The following is a 16206-nucleotide window of genomic DNA, read 5'->3' on the forward strand; positions in this document are numbered from 1 at the left end:
ACCAGTGCCCACACAAGACAGCTGCAGCCACTGGAGAGATGGGCCCGGCTGAAACTCCCCAGCTCAGCATGCTCCAGCTCCAAGCTGGGGCTTTGGGCCACATCTCGTCTTCCGCGGGGGAGCAGAATCTGGGCACGGAGGCAAATGCAGCATGGGCTAGTGGTTTGGTGTCTGCTCCCCACTGCGTGTCTTTGGGCAGCTCGCTTCCCCTCGCTGTGCCTCAGTATCCTCTTTGGTAGGATGGGGCTAGGGCCAGCATCCTCCATGCCAAGGGACTGTGTGGGTTCATTAGTGCCCATGCACAGTGCTCGTCTCACAGTTAAGTTATTGTCTGCACCTAGATATTAGGTAATGGGCACTCTAGAAATACCTAGCAGAGACAGACGTCGCCTGGCTGGGTGTCCACACATCCAGCACTGCCACTGCCCCTTCACTCTGCCCAACAGACCTCTAGCTATTACGTTGCTGGGCCCAGCACGGCTGCATTAATGGAGCCGCATTTGCATCTGGCTGTGGGTCAGGCCCTTCCTCGCACGAGCAACGCGCGCCTGGCACCAACCCTACCCGTCCGTTCTCCATGCCCACTGTCAGCATGATGATGTTGCAGACGCTCTGCTCCCACACCAGCCTCCAGAAATCCTCAATGGTTTTCTTCAGTGGCCCCTGGGTGACGATGAACTCCTGTGGGGAGGTGTAGCCCTGGGGCAGAGACCAGACAGCCAGAGTCAGCCCGGGCCAGAGGCTGTGAGACCCCAGATTTGGGGATGAGTAGATGACCTGCCTGGTCCCTCCAGGAGAGGGCCAGGTGCCCATTGACCTCAGCATTGGTGCCAGGATTGGCACACTTCCAGGGCAGCAGATGGCAGCTGGCGGTTATTATAGGATGCCCTGGAAGAGTGTGTTTCCCCCTCACTGGCATGAGAGAGATTACGCTCCTGGACCTCCCTTGAGCCCCTCAGTGTGACCCTGCGAGGAGAAGCATCTGACCCCAGACTCATGGGGTCCTTGCACCTGCCTCTAAAGCAGCTGCTGCGGCTGCCATTGGAGAAAAGAGATGACTAGATGGACCCTGGTTCTGATCCAGTCTGGCCATTCCTGTTTACTGCCTTTGACACACGCATGCAACATGCATACATGGGCCCACACGCTCCCAGGCATGCTGGGTGCCCCCTGTCCGTTACATGGGGCAGTCCCCTGGATGGGGGATGGGGGACCAGGTCCAGCATCAGTCAAGTGCAGCTGTACAGATTAGGAGGAGAAAGAGGAGACAGAGAGATGAGGCCATGAATCCAGAGAGGCTGCGAGTGAGAGTATCCTCAATTGGCAGAGCAGCAGCTATGACCACGCCCCCATGCACACTCAAGGGGGCACACACATGAACACACATTTCACAGACCCCAGGCTACAGCCAGCCTGGTTGCGCCAGTCCCCCATCTCCAACACCTTCCACCTGCGCCAGCTCCAGTGCCATCTGCCAGCCAGCCCCAGATGTTAATGGGACCGAGACCCTCTTGTGACCGAGCCCCCTGCATGTGCCAGCTATGCCCCCCTCATGTGCGGGGGTTCCCGGGGGGCTGTAGTGGGAGAGGCAAGCAAGCACTCACGGGGACGTAGTTGGCGTTGATGTAGTCGGAGTGGGGCTCCTCCCGCAGCAGGCTCAGCCTGACTCTTGAGTGGTCGTCTGCAAGAACCCAAACAGTGATCATTCCCTGCACTGCACCTGGCCGAGCCAGACCTCAGTCCCCCAGGGAGCCCAGCTCAGGGGTAGCATGCTCTGCTGCTTTCTTGGGTCCTTCCCCTTTTCCAGCTGGGAGAGGAGGCAGTTGTCACGGAGTCCCCGGGCAATGCTCTGGAACTGCTCCCCACAAAGCCAGTCAGGACTTTGGGGAGCCTCCTCTCCCTCGGAGCAGACTGTCTTCAGGGCAAGAAGCTCACACAGCTTCACCTCCTGGGTCTGACCTTGGAGCATTCAGCATATGCCCCTCCGTGCACTTCCCACAGCGAGTCCCCCCAGGTGGGGTCCTAAGGAAGCCAGAGGGTCCTGCACGCACCCCCACTTCGCAGTCAGACGTGACTCTTGGTCAGCCAGTAAAATAGAGGTTTATTAGATGACAGGAACACGGTCTAAAACAGAGCTTGTAGGTCCAGAGAACCGGATCCCTCAGCCAGGCCCATTCTGGGATCCCGTGAGCCAGACACCCCCGTCTGCCCACTCCTATTCCCCAGCCAGCTCCAAACTGAAACCCCCTCGAACCCCTCCTTCTCTGCTGAGTTCCTGTCCGGGGCCAGGAGGTCACCTGACCTCTTTGTTCTCCCACACCTTTAGCATCCCCTTGCAGGGGGGAAGGGCCTGGCCATTAGTTGCTAGGCGACAGAGTGTCGGTCAGAAACTGAGGCACCCACACAGTATTCAGAGGAAACATTAAGAACAATCCCACTTCGTCACATCTGCCCAGATACTAGGTAAGGACTTATGTACGTCTACTGCACATATGTTCTTAGAGTCTGTATCACAGCAGAGGTGGAGAACCAGGCGTCCTGTCAGACAAGGGATGTTTAGTCTCCTGCCCCTCTGTTGAAATGTACATTAAGTATTGTCTCATTCACAATGGGTTTCCCCATCCCCGTCTAAGCTGAACGCAGATGAAGGATTGCCCAAATGTCAGAAAGCAACTAAAAGGTAGAGAAACACAGCAGGGGAAGAGAACCTTATCTGGAGATACACTTCAAAGGTTCACTGGACTATTTTTGGGGAACAAAGACCCCCTCATCCTGCCCCAGGACGTAAATGGGCAGCATGTTTACATTCATGAAAACGGGATCAAACCAGCCTGGATTGAAGACGCTTGCAGAAGGCTTTGGGTGAGACACACTTCATCAGATAGGAGGTGAGTCTATTAATTAAGTTTAGTTGCTAGAAAGCGAGTGATGATTTTGTTTTATATGTCACCTTTTGTTTCCCTTATCCTTACTCACTATCCCTTGAATCTTGAGTCTTTGGTAATACACGTATCCTTGTTTGCACTATCAGTGTATCTCAGTGCTGTGATACTGAGCCAGGTGCTGATCCAGTGTTGAATCACACAAGCTGGCGTGTGCACTGTTCCCTTGGGGACAGCAGACCTGGTGATTTGGTGAGTGTTCAGTAGATAAGGGCTGGGCACTACAGGGGAATGTTTCAAAGGGGACCGGAGACCGGGGTGCACCTGTTGTTAATCTGCAGGGCAGAGTCAGGACTGGCAGAGCCCAGAGGAGAGGGCTTGGGTGATGCTAGGGAGCTTACACCCGGTTAGTCCAAACAAGACTCCCTCATACTGGAAGCTGGGAGTAACAAGGGGACTCACAGGCCTGGGCACCCCGAGAAATGTCACAACACCCCTCTCTCCTCTGGCACACCGGGCTGTGTGTATCAGTGTTAATGACATGGATACAAGGTGAGATGGAAGCTGGCCCTGGCCTGAGGGTCTTCTCAGCCTCCCATGCAGTAGTATGCCTGAAAGGGCCAGGGGTGGGAGTCTGCCCTGAGCTCCCTCCCCCTCCCCGCCCAGGAATAGTACAGGGACAACACAAGTGATGGGAGGCTGGAGGGGTCAGAGAGCAGCCCCCTGTTGCTCGCAGCTCCCCCTGCTGGCAGATGCACAGAACAGCAGGGGCAGTGGAGTTGTCTTTATGCTGTGACCAAAACTTGGGGGTCACTGGAAGGAGGAGGGGATCAAGAAAGGGGGCCATTCAAGTTAAAAGCATCAGTGAGATCTGAGGTGGGATGAGAGACCCAGTCCTGCCCTGTCTCACCAGGCCACCTCAGGAATAACTGTGGGAATGTCAGTGATCAGTGATTGTGGGTGCCCCACCAGAGACGCCATAACCAGGCCTGATTCTCAGAGAGGCTGAGCACCCACAGGTCCAGCAAACCAAAGGGATCTGTAGGGGCTCAACACCTCTGAAAACCAGGTTCTGGGTGTCTCAAACTGGCACCCAAAATTCTAATTCCTATCTTTTATATAGTGCCTTTTCACCAGCCCCACTCACCACCATTATCCTCAATTTACAGGTGGGGAAACCGAGGCACGGGAGACGACGTGACTCTGCTCTATCCAACAGGCCACGCTGCCTCCCACATTTGGCCACTCTGGAAATGTCTCCTGAAGCTTTCTGTGTCTTGGTGTCCCTGGGTGTGGCAAGGAGACGATAACCCCCCTGCCTCTGGGGTGGGGGCTTGGCTAGTGTCCCCCCAAGATCCTGGGATGGAAGGTGCCAGGGAAGGGCAGAAGGGGAGGGAGGGAGACATAAGGGCTGGGCCCCTGAACTTACAGGGCAGCACGTGGGGGTATCTGTTCTTGGACACGTTGGCTGGAAGTTCTGCTTCCACCTTAGGCTGCTCCTTTCCCACTTCCTTCAGCTCCTGTAGGGCACAAGGAGAAACCCAGTGAAGCCGCTCTGGGACAGATGGGCTGGGATGGGGAGGGCCAGCAGGGAGGCCCCCCAGCAAAAGCCTCCGCAGCCCCAGCTTGCCACACACAACCAATGGGTCTGCATAGTGTTTGGAGAGGCAGACATTGTTTGGGCTCCTGGGGCCACATTCGGCTTTCACAGCGATATGGATAAGGAGCAGCCTGATGAAGACGCCCCAGGGTACAGCCCGGGAGGAGCAGAGGAGAACTAGGCCAAAGACCCACTCAGGAGGTGGCTCCTGGGACTCCAGAGGGCAGCCGTGGTCAGACCTTCCCATAAAAGCGCCCCAGCACCTGTGACTTTGTGCGCCAGACTCGGGGCAATGGAGGTGGCACCGGTAACAGCGGCAGTGTAGACGCGGACGCACGGGCTGTTGACCCGAGTGCACACCCACAGTCCCCAGCAGGCTTGTTCTCTGGTTGCCAGCCCAGGCCACCATGAGTTCACTACTGTTGTTACCTACACTAGCTAGAATAGAGCTGGGGCGGGCATGCCAAGCCACGCTACAATTAGACCTCCACTTGCAGTGTAGACATAACTGATTCTCCTGCTATGTCCCCTCCCCACCCCCTTTGATGTGCAGTTGTACCCAGTGAACGCAAAACCGCTTAGTGATCTCCCCAACCCCCATGTGACACTGCCAACGCGTCTACACTGCCGGCGTCCCCAGGAGCATGCTCTCCTTGCATGCGACACTCACCTCAAACTCCTGGAAGAAGCCGTGGTTGGCGTTTGCCATCTTCGCCTCGTAATACTGCTTGAAGCTCTGGATGGGGATCGGCCGGTGGACATTTCTGCAGGAGATAAAATTGTGCCCTTGGCAATGGGAGAAAACGCCACCCTGGAGAGGAATTATTTCGAGGGAGTCCTATGGCCTGGGTTATGCAGGAGGTCAGCCCAGATAATCTGGCCTTGGAATCTCTGAACTCCAAACCTAATGACCTGTGACACCTCGGTCCCCCGTGCCGTCTCACACTGGGACGTCCACAGAGCGATGGCAGTCAGCCTGTCCCACCTCCTGTGGCAGGGGTTCTTCCCAGTCCCTAGGCTGCAGGCTGGTAAGGACATTTGCACTCCCAGCTAACGGGGATTCTCTTTTCCCCCAAGTAGTAGCATAGAGTCCCCAGTCCATGGAGGGGCCTGGCCTTTGCTCTGTGTTAGCGCACTGGTTATTAAGCACTGGATGCATTTCAGGGCGATGAAGGCTGTAACGGAACTTGGCAACACGGGAATCTGCCCAGAGGCGGCTGGGGCTTGGCAGTACAGCTACCAGTGACTTAGATAACGAAGGGTTAGCAGGTGAGTGGCGTGGCACCTGCTGGCACTTTAAAAAGAGACCCGATGGACCGGCTTGGCAGGGGCCCAGGTTCTGGAGCAGCCTAAGCCCCACTCCCTTTGTGGCCTATTGTGGAGCACTAGCACGTGGGTAGGCAAGCAGACAGCCTGAGTCCCAGACACCCGCCCGGCCCTGCCGGAGAGCTCCCGGCTTTGGGAGCAGCACACTCACCTCAAGCTGTACGTGGCCATTTCTTGTGATAAATTACTCTTCTTGGTTCTGAAAGGAAAGCATAGGGGATGTCACCCATCCTGGCAGCACCGAGGCTGGGGCCAAGCGCCCTGTTTAGCAGCAGGAAGGGTCTGGAAGAGGGCTCGGCTCCCTCCCACTTACACAGATGACTCGGGGAACTTTTCAGTGGATTCATCACACCCAACAGCGCACACCTGCTATGCTGGACCTGGCCACCCCTTTTGATACACATCTGCTGTCGGTCAGCTCCTTGTTCGGTTAGGGCCAATCGCATTGTCATCGCTCTCAGCGGCTTTTCCTACCACTTCCCAGGCCCATCCTAGATCTCATCCCTTGGGAGACAGGCCTCCCTTACCTTTTCATTCGGACCCGCTTCCAGTAGACCCATCCGAAAATCGCCGCAAGTGTCAGGAGAAAGCCCGCAACAATCCCAGCCACGACTGGCACGGTAACAGGACTGGGGTCTGCGCCACCTCCAGCCGCTGAAGACAAAGACCACGGGGATTCTTTGCATTTATACTGTGCGTTCCAAAAGATCCCGCTGGGCTCCGCAAACTGACCCAGACACTCCCGCTGCGAATCGCCCACCCCGCTTAGCAGCCAGGATCGCCAGACATTGGGATCACAGGGGAAGGAGGACCAAGTGGTTAGGGCACTAACTGAAGACTTGGCAGACCTGGATGCAAGTCCTGGCCCTGCCTCTGACTTCCTGTGCAGCCTTGGGCAAATCCCTTAGCTCAGCGGTTCTCAAACTTTTGTACTGATGACCCCTTTCACATAGCAAGCCTCTGAGTGTGACCCCCCTAATAAATTAAAAACACTTTTTAATGTAATTAACACCATTATAAATGTTGGAGGCAAAGCGGGATTTGGGGTGGAGGCTGACAGCTTGCGACCCCCCAGGTAATAACCTCACAACCCCCTGAGGGGGCCCAACCCCCAGTTTGAGAACCCCTGCCTTAGCTGCTCTGTGCCTCAGTTTCCCATGTGTATAATGGGGTTGATTGCCCTGCCCTGCCGTGCCTTGCCTTACAACAGGGTGTGAGGCTCAATACAGTAAAGGCTGTGAAGCGCTTTGAGATCCACAGATGACAAGCAAGCGCTAGGTATTATTATTAAATGTAATCTACACTTAGGCTCCTTTCTGAGATTTTCTGCCCTGCCATTGGCAGCAATTAAGGAACTCCCCTAGCAGAGACAGCTAGAGGGGATAGCTAGTAACACCACTGCTGAAGCAGCATGAGGAACAGCCTTACCTGAAAACGCCGTGAAGGACACAGAAGGATCCACCAGGTCGTATTTGGTGAAAGCAGCAATGCTGAACCTACGGCAAAGCCAAGACCAGAGGTTAGTCCCAGCCGCTCAGAGGAAATAGGACTGGCCTGACCCTGCCATACAGAAAGAACGTGGTGCTGGGGAAATGGAAACCAGCAATGAGATGGTGCTTGTCTGGGCCAGCTGGGGAGATGGGTGCCAGGAAGACTACACGGGAGCTGGTTTGTGATATTTTCCCCTGATTTTCCTACAGGGAATTTTGAAATATGGGAGGGTGGGGCAGGTTTCTGGACATTCATACATTTCCCAGCCTTTTCCTCGGAGCACCGCCCAATGCAGCCATCTTGGTCCCACTGAGGCCCCCCTGGCGTATGTGTTTGGGGTGCGAGGGAGCTGCAGCCCCGTTCTCACCAAATAGCCATGCTCCCTTTCCCCCTCCACCCCCACTTGTCTGCCAGCATCCGCCAGAGCAGGGGTCCCCTCCTGTGCTCACCTATATTGAGCATTTGCCTTCAGCTTCCCATTGCAGATCTCCCGGGACTGACCACACTCGTCCGTTCCCACCGGCACGGACCAGGTTTGGGGAGTGCTCCTCTTGTCTGGATGGAAAGGATTGGGGAGCAGCACAGCCACGTAGGAGTCCTCCTCTCCGTAATAGTGATCGTACCAGGTGCTGGACACGATTTCCTGGGTGGGCCTCGACACTGGAGTTAAAGACACAAGCGTATCAGCAGCAGCCCCCGCGCCTCGGCGGGGAACTGTGGCCACGGGTCTCAGCGCAGCGGCCGCGGGTGAGAGGTGGGCACTCACACGACTCGTTGCTGGTGACGATGACGGCGTAGTACTCGATCCGGCCATTCTCCTCACTGAATGTATCAGGGGAGATGAGAACTCTGGAGCCAGGCTCGACCTGCGGAACGTCTGCTCGTAGCGGCGGAGGCAGAACTGAAATGGAAACCCAGCCGGCCCAGGGGGGTTAGGGCTGGAGTTTGGCTCGGTCCTGAGCAGTTCCGCCCCACAGCCCCAGCACAGCAGCTTCACTACAAACCAGTCCCAAGCCCCAGCCCCCGCTCCGCATTCAGGGGCTCTGATCTCTGGAATAGGGCCTGCTAGCTAACCGGCAAACCCGACCTGGCAGCTCTTCCTGGGGACCGTGGGAAGACCTACCCTCTGCTGACGTGTTGCAGACCAGAGTCACAGTCCGGCTCCTCAGCCCGTTCCTGCCCACTGCGCTCACGCTGATTCGGTACGAAGAGTCTGGCTCCAAACCCCACAGGCTGGTCTTGTTCCTGGGAGCGATCACCCGAGCCTCAGCCTGGGGGGGGCCCCCGGACAGCCTCTCTGCCGCCAGCTCGCAGGCCTCCACGTCTCCAGCAGGGAAGGTCCAGCTCAGGGAAAAGCCCTTGGAGTCAGGGTGGCACTGCAGATCTTCCACTGGGTCAGGCGCTGAGAAAGGAGACACCCTGAGCTAGGCAGACCCCGCATGGGGTGGGGGCATTTCCAGCCCCAAACCAGGCCATGTGCCCCACAGCAGTTCCATGCCTGCACGGTGCCAAGGTACAAAGCTGGATACCTGGGCCACAGGAACCCCAGCTTGGGCTGGAGTGGCTTGGCCAGGGCCTTTGCAAGAGGGATGGTGAGGCTGGGCCGGGGTTGAGGGCCACGCGGGAGGCCAGGGGCCGGCGTGGCTGTGCCCAGGGCCTGCAGGGGAGAGACATGTTACAGGAGGACCAGGCCAAGGAAGACTCTCTGTGGAATTAGGTTTATTTCGCAGGATGCCAGGCAATGTGGCTCCGTGGGGGCATCTCCCTCCAGTCACTAGCTCACCCCCCTCCCTGCCCTGCACACACCCATTGCGCTCTCCAGCCCCTGCAGCTTCCCGCCCAGCGCAGGCCCATACCCACCTATTGGCACCACCAAGATACCCGTGCTGCTCCAGTAAGGCCCAGCCACGCAGCTCAGGGAAACCGAGTAATTTCTGCCTGGGACCAGCCCCCGGAAGAAGTGCTGGACTTGCCCCCCCGCCAGGGTGTGCCTCTGTGGTAGCGTGTGGTTCCCAGGTAGGGTGACCAGACAGCAAGTGTGAAAAATCAGGACGGGTGTGGGGGGGGGAGAGGGGAGGGGGGGTAATAGGAGCCTATATAAGAAAAAGACCCAAAAATCAGGACTGTCCCTATAAAACCGGGACATCTGGTCACCCTATTCCCAGGATCCCGCAGCCACAGCTGGCAGTAATCCTGCTGGCTGGAGGCGTGGCCCCAGGACACGGCCAGCACTGTGTGGCTCTCCCTGGGCACCGCAGAGAGATTCGCTGGAACCAGAGGGGCTACATTATAAAAACAATCCAAGGGAGAGAGAGTCATTTCCTGAGTCTGCCACATCAACCCCCAGCCCACCCCAGGGCAATACAGTCAGGTATGGGAGACAATCCTTCTAGTCTTCATTTAAGGCAGATCTTTTATTTCTATGCTGCTATTCTTCACATCCTTCCCACGTTACAGTCTCAGATTGCCCGCGGAGACATTTTTGGACTCCTCTCTTTAATTAGTTTCCTAAATAGATAAATGTCTAGTTTATCTAGTTTCCTAGATAAATGTCTATCAGGGATGGTCTAGACAGTATTTGGTCCTGCCATGCGGGCAGGGGACTGGACTCGATGACCTCTCGAGGTCCCTTCCAGTCCTAGAATCTATGAATCTATGAACTCTTTCAGATTTTACCTATGAGATTATTTTCCTATCAGGAAGTGTCACCCTTTAAACGCTCATCTCGGCTGAAACACCAGCTCCCCTCACCATCCTGAGCCGGAACAAAGGCAACGTGGATAAGCAATTAGCCCCTCTATTCAGCAGCTGTGAGGTATAATTCCCATGCAGGTAGACGTACATGCACTAGCTCTGCTCAGGCTAGCGTGCTAAAAATAGCAGGGTGGCTGTGATATAATCCCTCCGCCCCCCGGGTACGTACTCAGGTAGCTAGCCAGAGCCACTGCCTGTGCCACCATGGCCATGCGGCTATTTTTGGCACGCTGGCTCCTGCCGAGCTAGTGCATGTCCATCTGCCCGAGCTGGGTTCTGAACCCACATAAGGGCTTTTGAAGGTGCCTAAATCTAGGCTCGGGCACCTAACGTTCAGCTGCTCTTGATTAGACTGGCCTGGCTGCAGAAAAAAAGTCCATCAGAACGTTGGGAATGCACTGAAAGCTGAACCCCCTGTCTGCTAACACTGATGCCATTTTTTATTTTGAAGGTTTGATGCCCCTGATTGGAAAGATTGGAACAAAGACACAAGTTTAGCCCCGGAGGCTCCCATCCCTGCTGGAGTCTCGCTAAGTTCTTGGCCTTGTCGACACCTTGCAGGCGTGCGCTAGGGGTCTGTGGCTGAAACAGCCCTTCCCTGGCTGGGGAGGAATGATGGCTTTGGGGCTGCGTTGTTACGATTAAAAGCGTTCGCTGCGGATGGTGCAAGGCCCTGAGAGCAAAGGACGCTGGGAAGCCCAGAATGCCTGGCCAAAGAGAGCAATCCCGGGCTGCAGGATCTCCACTGGCTGCTCCCTAGCCAGGGCTTTGGGGTCCTCAGGGGCCGCCGGCTCCCCATCAGCTTCCTAAACCAGAGCCCAAACCCACCTCCTCCAGGGTGCCTGCAGCCCGCAAGCTGTCACACAGCAGCACTAGCTACTCCCTCGCCCCAGCCCACTGCTCTGTGTGCACAGCCCCACCCAGCTCAGCAGTGTTGTATCTCATGCACCGGGCAAAATCGCTGGGACTCCCACCACTCACTCGTCCAGTCGCTGATGTTCCCTGCGAACGTCCGGTAGGGCCCAGCCGCGGAGGCCACCTCCAGCAAATACTTGTGTCCTGGAGCCAGGCCTGAGAAGGTGAACTCGTGGGCATCCTTCCCCACAGATGCATTAGCTGCCACTGTGCCCACTCGAGCGTGGTACAGGGTCAGCGTGTAGCCATCTCGCTCCCCGGCAGCTGCTCCCCAGGACGCACTCAGCCTGTCGGGGCGCCCCTGGTTTGTCAGGTACACATTAGGGGGTGCCAAAGGGTCTGGGGAAACACCAGGAGAGACCATGAAAGCCGCATGCACTAGCAGGGGTTTGTCAGCCACCCAGGCCTGCCTCTGTTATCATTAGCTAAAGGCATCTGGCTTTAACTGCCTTCTTCACTCATGTCCCTCCGGGGGAGGGTGGGTGACACGTTCCCAGTTCAGGTATAGGGCAGAGGATTCCCATTTCCTTTCCCCCACCAGCCCAGGTGCTATTGATTCTGAGTTCGGGTCCGTGCAGCGATCCCTGTGGAGACAGGATGCGGCCATGTCCCATGGGGGACGTGCACAGGCAGCCCTGACCCTTCCCAGATGTGTTTGTGCCAATGGGGAAGAGTTTACAGCGGCTCCCAGCTGTCTCAGGGCAGCGATAGACTGCGCCTTTTGGCACCGCCCTGTGTAGAGATCCCCAGGAAAAAATTGTGCCCCACTTACAACCCCCCACACCCCTTTCGCAGCAGGGCATACTCTGCTGCAGCCTCTCTCAGGATGCAACATGATCTCCCCCCCCACACACACACACTGCTTGGGAGGCAGCCCCAGTCCATCTCTCCCCTTGCCCCACGTGCTCCCAGACAGCAGTAATGGGTGTCCTGCAAGCCGAGAGCTCAGCCCAAGAGGGATTAACATAGCTGTACTGGGGAGCGTGCCGTGGGGTTCACTCCCCCTTACCCCCTGTTCTGTTAGATCTGGCCAGGTGTAGCCCAGGGCATCTGCTGATTGAGCTTCAGTGTCAAACTGATGCCAAACTGGCAACAAAATCCCCCGTGAGCCTCCCGCACCAAGAAATCAGCTACATGCCCGGCTCTGAGCGCAGGCGCCAATGCCACCTCGCACCAGCTCAAAGAGCTGCGCGTACTGGATCCAGGGACCTGCTGCGACTTAGCCTTCAAATCACAGCTCAACATGGCCGAAGCGCAAGGCCCCAAGACCAGGGCTATGTAATGGCAGGCGACAGCGCGGTCCCTAAGGCAGAGTGGGGAGCGGAAATGGGCCAGGGGGAGGGCACAGATGGCACCCCCTGGCAGAGGGGACTCAGGACGCAGCAGGCTGACAGGGACGAGGGGAACTGATTGTGTGTGTCTGTCAGCAGGTGTAGTTCTGTTAATGGTTTGGGGTCTCAAGCTGCTTTTTAGAGGATTATGGGTAAAATGTTCATAAACACCCAGGGGGCTTAGGAGCCTAAGACCCAGTGACTCTTCCTGAGTCTTGGGCCCCTCGGGCACATCTGACCCTAAATCTCTCCCGCTCCCCTCTCAGTGCATTTGGAAACAGCCACGGTTCTATTAGCAAGGGCCAGATCCTTCCCAGTGCTGCCTGTGGGTCAACTCAAAGATTGGCCAAACGGGCATCAGGGGTCTCACGGCCATTGTGTCTCAAGGAATTCCAGTTAGATTAGTTCAGTTTATACATATAAAGATGCTTTTCTCTAACGACCAGCCCGTCACACTCAGCCTGGGAGCTGAGAGTCAAGCCAGCCTCTTTCCTCCATGCACATCATCCTCAGAAACTCGGACGCAGGTGAGGAGAGTTATAGGTGTAACCTGTGACTGAGACATAATCCTGTATACTCATCAACTGGCTCCTGGTTACTGGGGAGGAGGCATGAGATGGAAAGAACCCAGCTTGACTCTCAGATCCCAGGCTGAATGGGGAGGGCTGGCTGTTAGGGGAAAACAAAAACCATTTGCTTGTAAAACTGAGTGGATTTGATACAGAAATCAGTGAAAGACAATAACCCCAGGGCTCATTTTACAGAATCGATTTCCAGAGTAGACACAGGTTCGATCCGTCATGGCCACTAAGTATGAGGTCATACCCCAATCCTCCAACGGGGTGGGTCTCGGCTTACTCATCCTGAATTCACTGAGCAGATGCCCCCTGGTTCTAGGTTCACCTCTGGCTCCCACATAGCTGCGGAGCTAAAGTGCATATGGTTCTGGTGACACGTCACAGGATCCAGAGGGAACTGGGAACTCACTGATCAATGCCACAGACCATCTCTGGGATTCACAGCTGGGAAGGGCGGACCAGTTCTGCTTGGCTCCCAGGGCTGTGAACTCACAGAGGCTTTGTTGATGCTGCTGGGGAACCCGTCTAAGGCTCGGATTGGCTCACTATTAAAATCCTGCTACTCACATGTCCAGTCGCTGACGTTCCCCGCAGACATCCCGTAGGGCCCAGCTGTGGAAGCCAGCTCCAGCAGGTACTGGCTTCCTGGGGCCAGGTTCACAAAGGTGAAATTGTGGGTGTCCTTCCCAACAGAGACCCTCGCTGCCATGGCACCCGATCCCGCGTGGTACAGGGTCAGCATGTAGCCGTCCCGGCCCCCTGCTGCAGCTCCCCAGGATGCGGTCAGCCTGTCGGGGTGCCCCTGATTCATCAGGGACATGTTAAGGGGTGCCAGAGGATCTGGGGAAACATCAGATCTTATATCACAAACAGGGCAGAGTGAATGGGATCCTCAGCATGACAGACAGTGCACTGCGTGGTATGTGCATCCTGAGGGTAAGGGGGGGCCTTGCTGTCACACATCCCTCCCCCCCACTGACACACTTCCCTGCACTCCTCCATCTGCACCCCATGCAGTGCTGCTACTTTGCCATCTGCCCCTGTTGTGACAGCCTGTGACCCACGAACTTCTGAACGCCACCTGGCAAGAGGGTTACAGGAATCTCCTGATTCTGGTCTGTACATTCTGGTTCCCCAAAGACTATCAGGTGAAGTTTGAAATGAAAGCCGGTGTCACTCCGCTCACCACCATCACTGTGAAAGGTCAGCACAGATGCTATGTGAGGAGATATGTATACATTGGAAATCTATATCAAGGGATTAGTCACCAGCAAAGAAGGAAACCAGGCTGAGAAGTGTCTCTCCCTCTCTGTCGCAATGTGAATCAAGCACCCTAAGCTAACACAGCAGACACCCATTTACATACAAAGTCAACTGTTAAACGAAGAGCTGTGAAATCACCAGGAAAGGAGTACAGGCGGGGGGGGGGGGGGGAGAAGGGGGGCTTTTCTCCTGTCTGGGAGCAAAGACAATGAACGGGGCAGGGGGTATTTCTAGAAGGCAAGGATAACACCCGGGCAACCTTCACTGAAGAACAGAAAGGACAGCGCTTTTCACTTCCCGAATGCAGGTCTCGGGCTGGGCAGTCCTGGCTGGAAAGGCGGGAGAGAACTTTGGGTGAGCTAAAATGTCTCCAACGCATCATCAGTGATCTACAACCCATCCTGGACAATGATCCCTCACTTTCACAGACCTTGGGAGGCAGGCCAGTCCTCGCCCACAGACAACCTGCCAACCTTAAGCATATTCTCACCAACAACCACGCACCGCACCATAACAACTCTGACTCAGGAACCAACCCATGCAACAAACCTCGATGCCAACTCTGCCCACATATCTACACCAGCAACACCATCACTGGACCTAACCAGATCAGCTACAACATCACCGGCTCATTCACCTGCATGTCCACCAATGTTATATATGCCATCATATGCCAGCAGTGCCCCTCTGCTATGTACATTGGCCAAACTGGACAGTCACTACGCAAGAGGATAAATGGACACAAGTCAGATATCAGGAATGGCAATATACAAAAACCTGTAGAACACTTCAACCTCCCTGGCCACACAATAGCAGATGTAAAGGTAGCCATCTTACAGCAAAAAAACTTCAGGACCAGACTCCAAAGAGAAACTGCGGAGCTCCAGTTCATTTGCAAATTTGACACCATCAGATCAGGATTAAACAAAGACTGTGAATGGCTATCCAACTACAGAAGCAGTTTCTCCTCCCTTGGTGTTCACACCTCAACTGCTAGCAGAGCACCTCACCCTCCCTGATTGAACTAACCTCGTTATCTCCACACTGATATATACCTGCCTCTGGAGATTTCCATTACTTGCATCTGAAGAAGTGAGGTTCTTACCCACGAAAGCTTATGCTCCCAGTACTTCTGTTAGTCTCAAAGGTGCCACAGGACCCTCTGTTGCTTTTTACAGATTCAGACTAACACGGCTACCCCTCTGATGACAGACTGGAGGTTACCTTGGTAGTTAAGTTTAGTCTCTAGAAAGCGTGTTCTGATTTTGTTTGATATGCAGCCACTCATTTCCAATATCCTCATTCACTAGCCCTTGAACCTTTAGTCTCTGTACACACTAAAGCTTAGCATGTGTGTGAGCAGGCAGGTGTCCATGTCTGCACGTCTGCGTAAGTGGACGTGTGTGAGCGTGTGCACATCCACGTGTGCATCCATCTGTGTGATCGTGCACATGGGCACATCACCGTGGGCACATTCTGTCCATGTGCACAGGGCCGGCCTTAGCAAGAGCGGGGCCCGATTCCTGGCCGCCGGCAAGCCCCGCCCCCAGGAATCGGGCCCCGCTAGGGCTGGGGTTGTGGGGTTTGGGTCCGGGTCGGAGCCGCTGGGGCCGGGGCCGGGCCGGAGTCGCTCGGCCCGGGGCCGAGCCGGCGCGCTCGGCTGGGGACGCGGCCGGCGCCCCGGGGCCCGAGCCAGAGGCGCCGGGGCTGGAGGGGCTCAGGACGGGGCCGCTCGGGCCAGCGCCCCAGGGCCCGAGCCGGGCTGGGGGTGCTCGGCCGGGGCCGGAGCCGTGGGGCCGTACTGGGGGTGCTTGGCCGGAACTGGGGCCACTGCCCCGGGGCCTGGGCCAGAGCCAGAGCCACTCGGCCAGGGCCGGGCTGGCGCCCCGGGGCCTGAGCCGGGCCAGAGCCAGAGCCGCTTGGCCGGGGCCGGAGCCGCTCGGGCCGGGGGTGCTCGGCCGGCACCAGGCCCAGGCCGGAGCCATGGGGCCGGGCCGGCGCGCTCGGCCGGGGCTGGTGCCCCAGGGCCCGTGCCGGGCTGGAGCCAGAGCCGCCGGGGCCGGGGC

General features: G+C 56.5%; 1 protein-coding gene across 9 annotated transcripts in view; it reads right to left on the minus strand.

The window, feature by feature from the left end:
• The window catches only part of LOC101945981 (receptor-type tyrosine-protein phosphatase V-like), a 65096-nt gene that overhangs the window by 13754 nt on the left and 35136 nt on the right, over positions 1–16206 (minus strand). For 6 of the 9 annotated variants that reach the window (XM_065592340.1, XM_065592342.1, XM_065592341.1 and 3 more), the window contains 14 exons: positions 13445–13717; positions 11035–11307; positions 9465–9581; positions 9160–9315; positions 8423–8701; positions 8066–8200; positions 7749–7959; positions 7237–7304; positions 6336–6462; positions 5960–6007; positions 5153–5246; positions 4312–4402; positions 1605–1681; positions 565–699 (listed from right to left, as the gene is read on the minus strand). In XM_065592340.1, coding sequence (XP_065448412.1) covers positions 565–699; positions 1605–1681; positions 4312–4402; positions 5153–5246; positions 5960–6007; positions 6336–6462; positions 7237–7304; positions 7749–7959; positions 8066–8200; positions 8423–8701; positions 9160–9315; positions 9465–9581; positions 11035–11307; positions 13445–13717 — 2084 coding nt within the window. The remainder of the gene's footprint in view (positions 1–564; positions 700–1604; positions 1682–4311; positions 4403–5152; positions 5247–5959; positions 6008–6335; positions 6463–7236; positions 7305–7748; positions 7960–8065; positions 8201–8422; positions 8702–9159; positions 9316–9464; positions 9582–11034; positions 11308–13444; positions 13718–16206) is intronic. The other 3 variants (XM_065592339.1, XM_065592344.1, XM_065592338.1) reach the window with 2 other exon arrangements.

This window comes from Chrysemys picta, chromosome 4 (assembly GCF_011386835.1).
Source record: "Chrysemys picta bellii isolate R12L10 chromosome 4, ASM1138683v2, whole genome shotgun sequence".
Taxonomy (NCBI): Eukaryota; Metazoa; Chordata; order Testudines; family Emydidae; genus Chrysemys; species Chrysemys picta.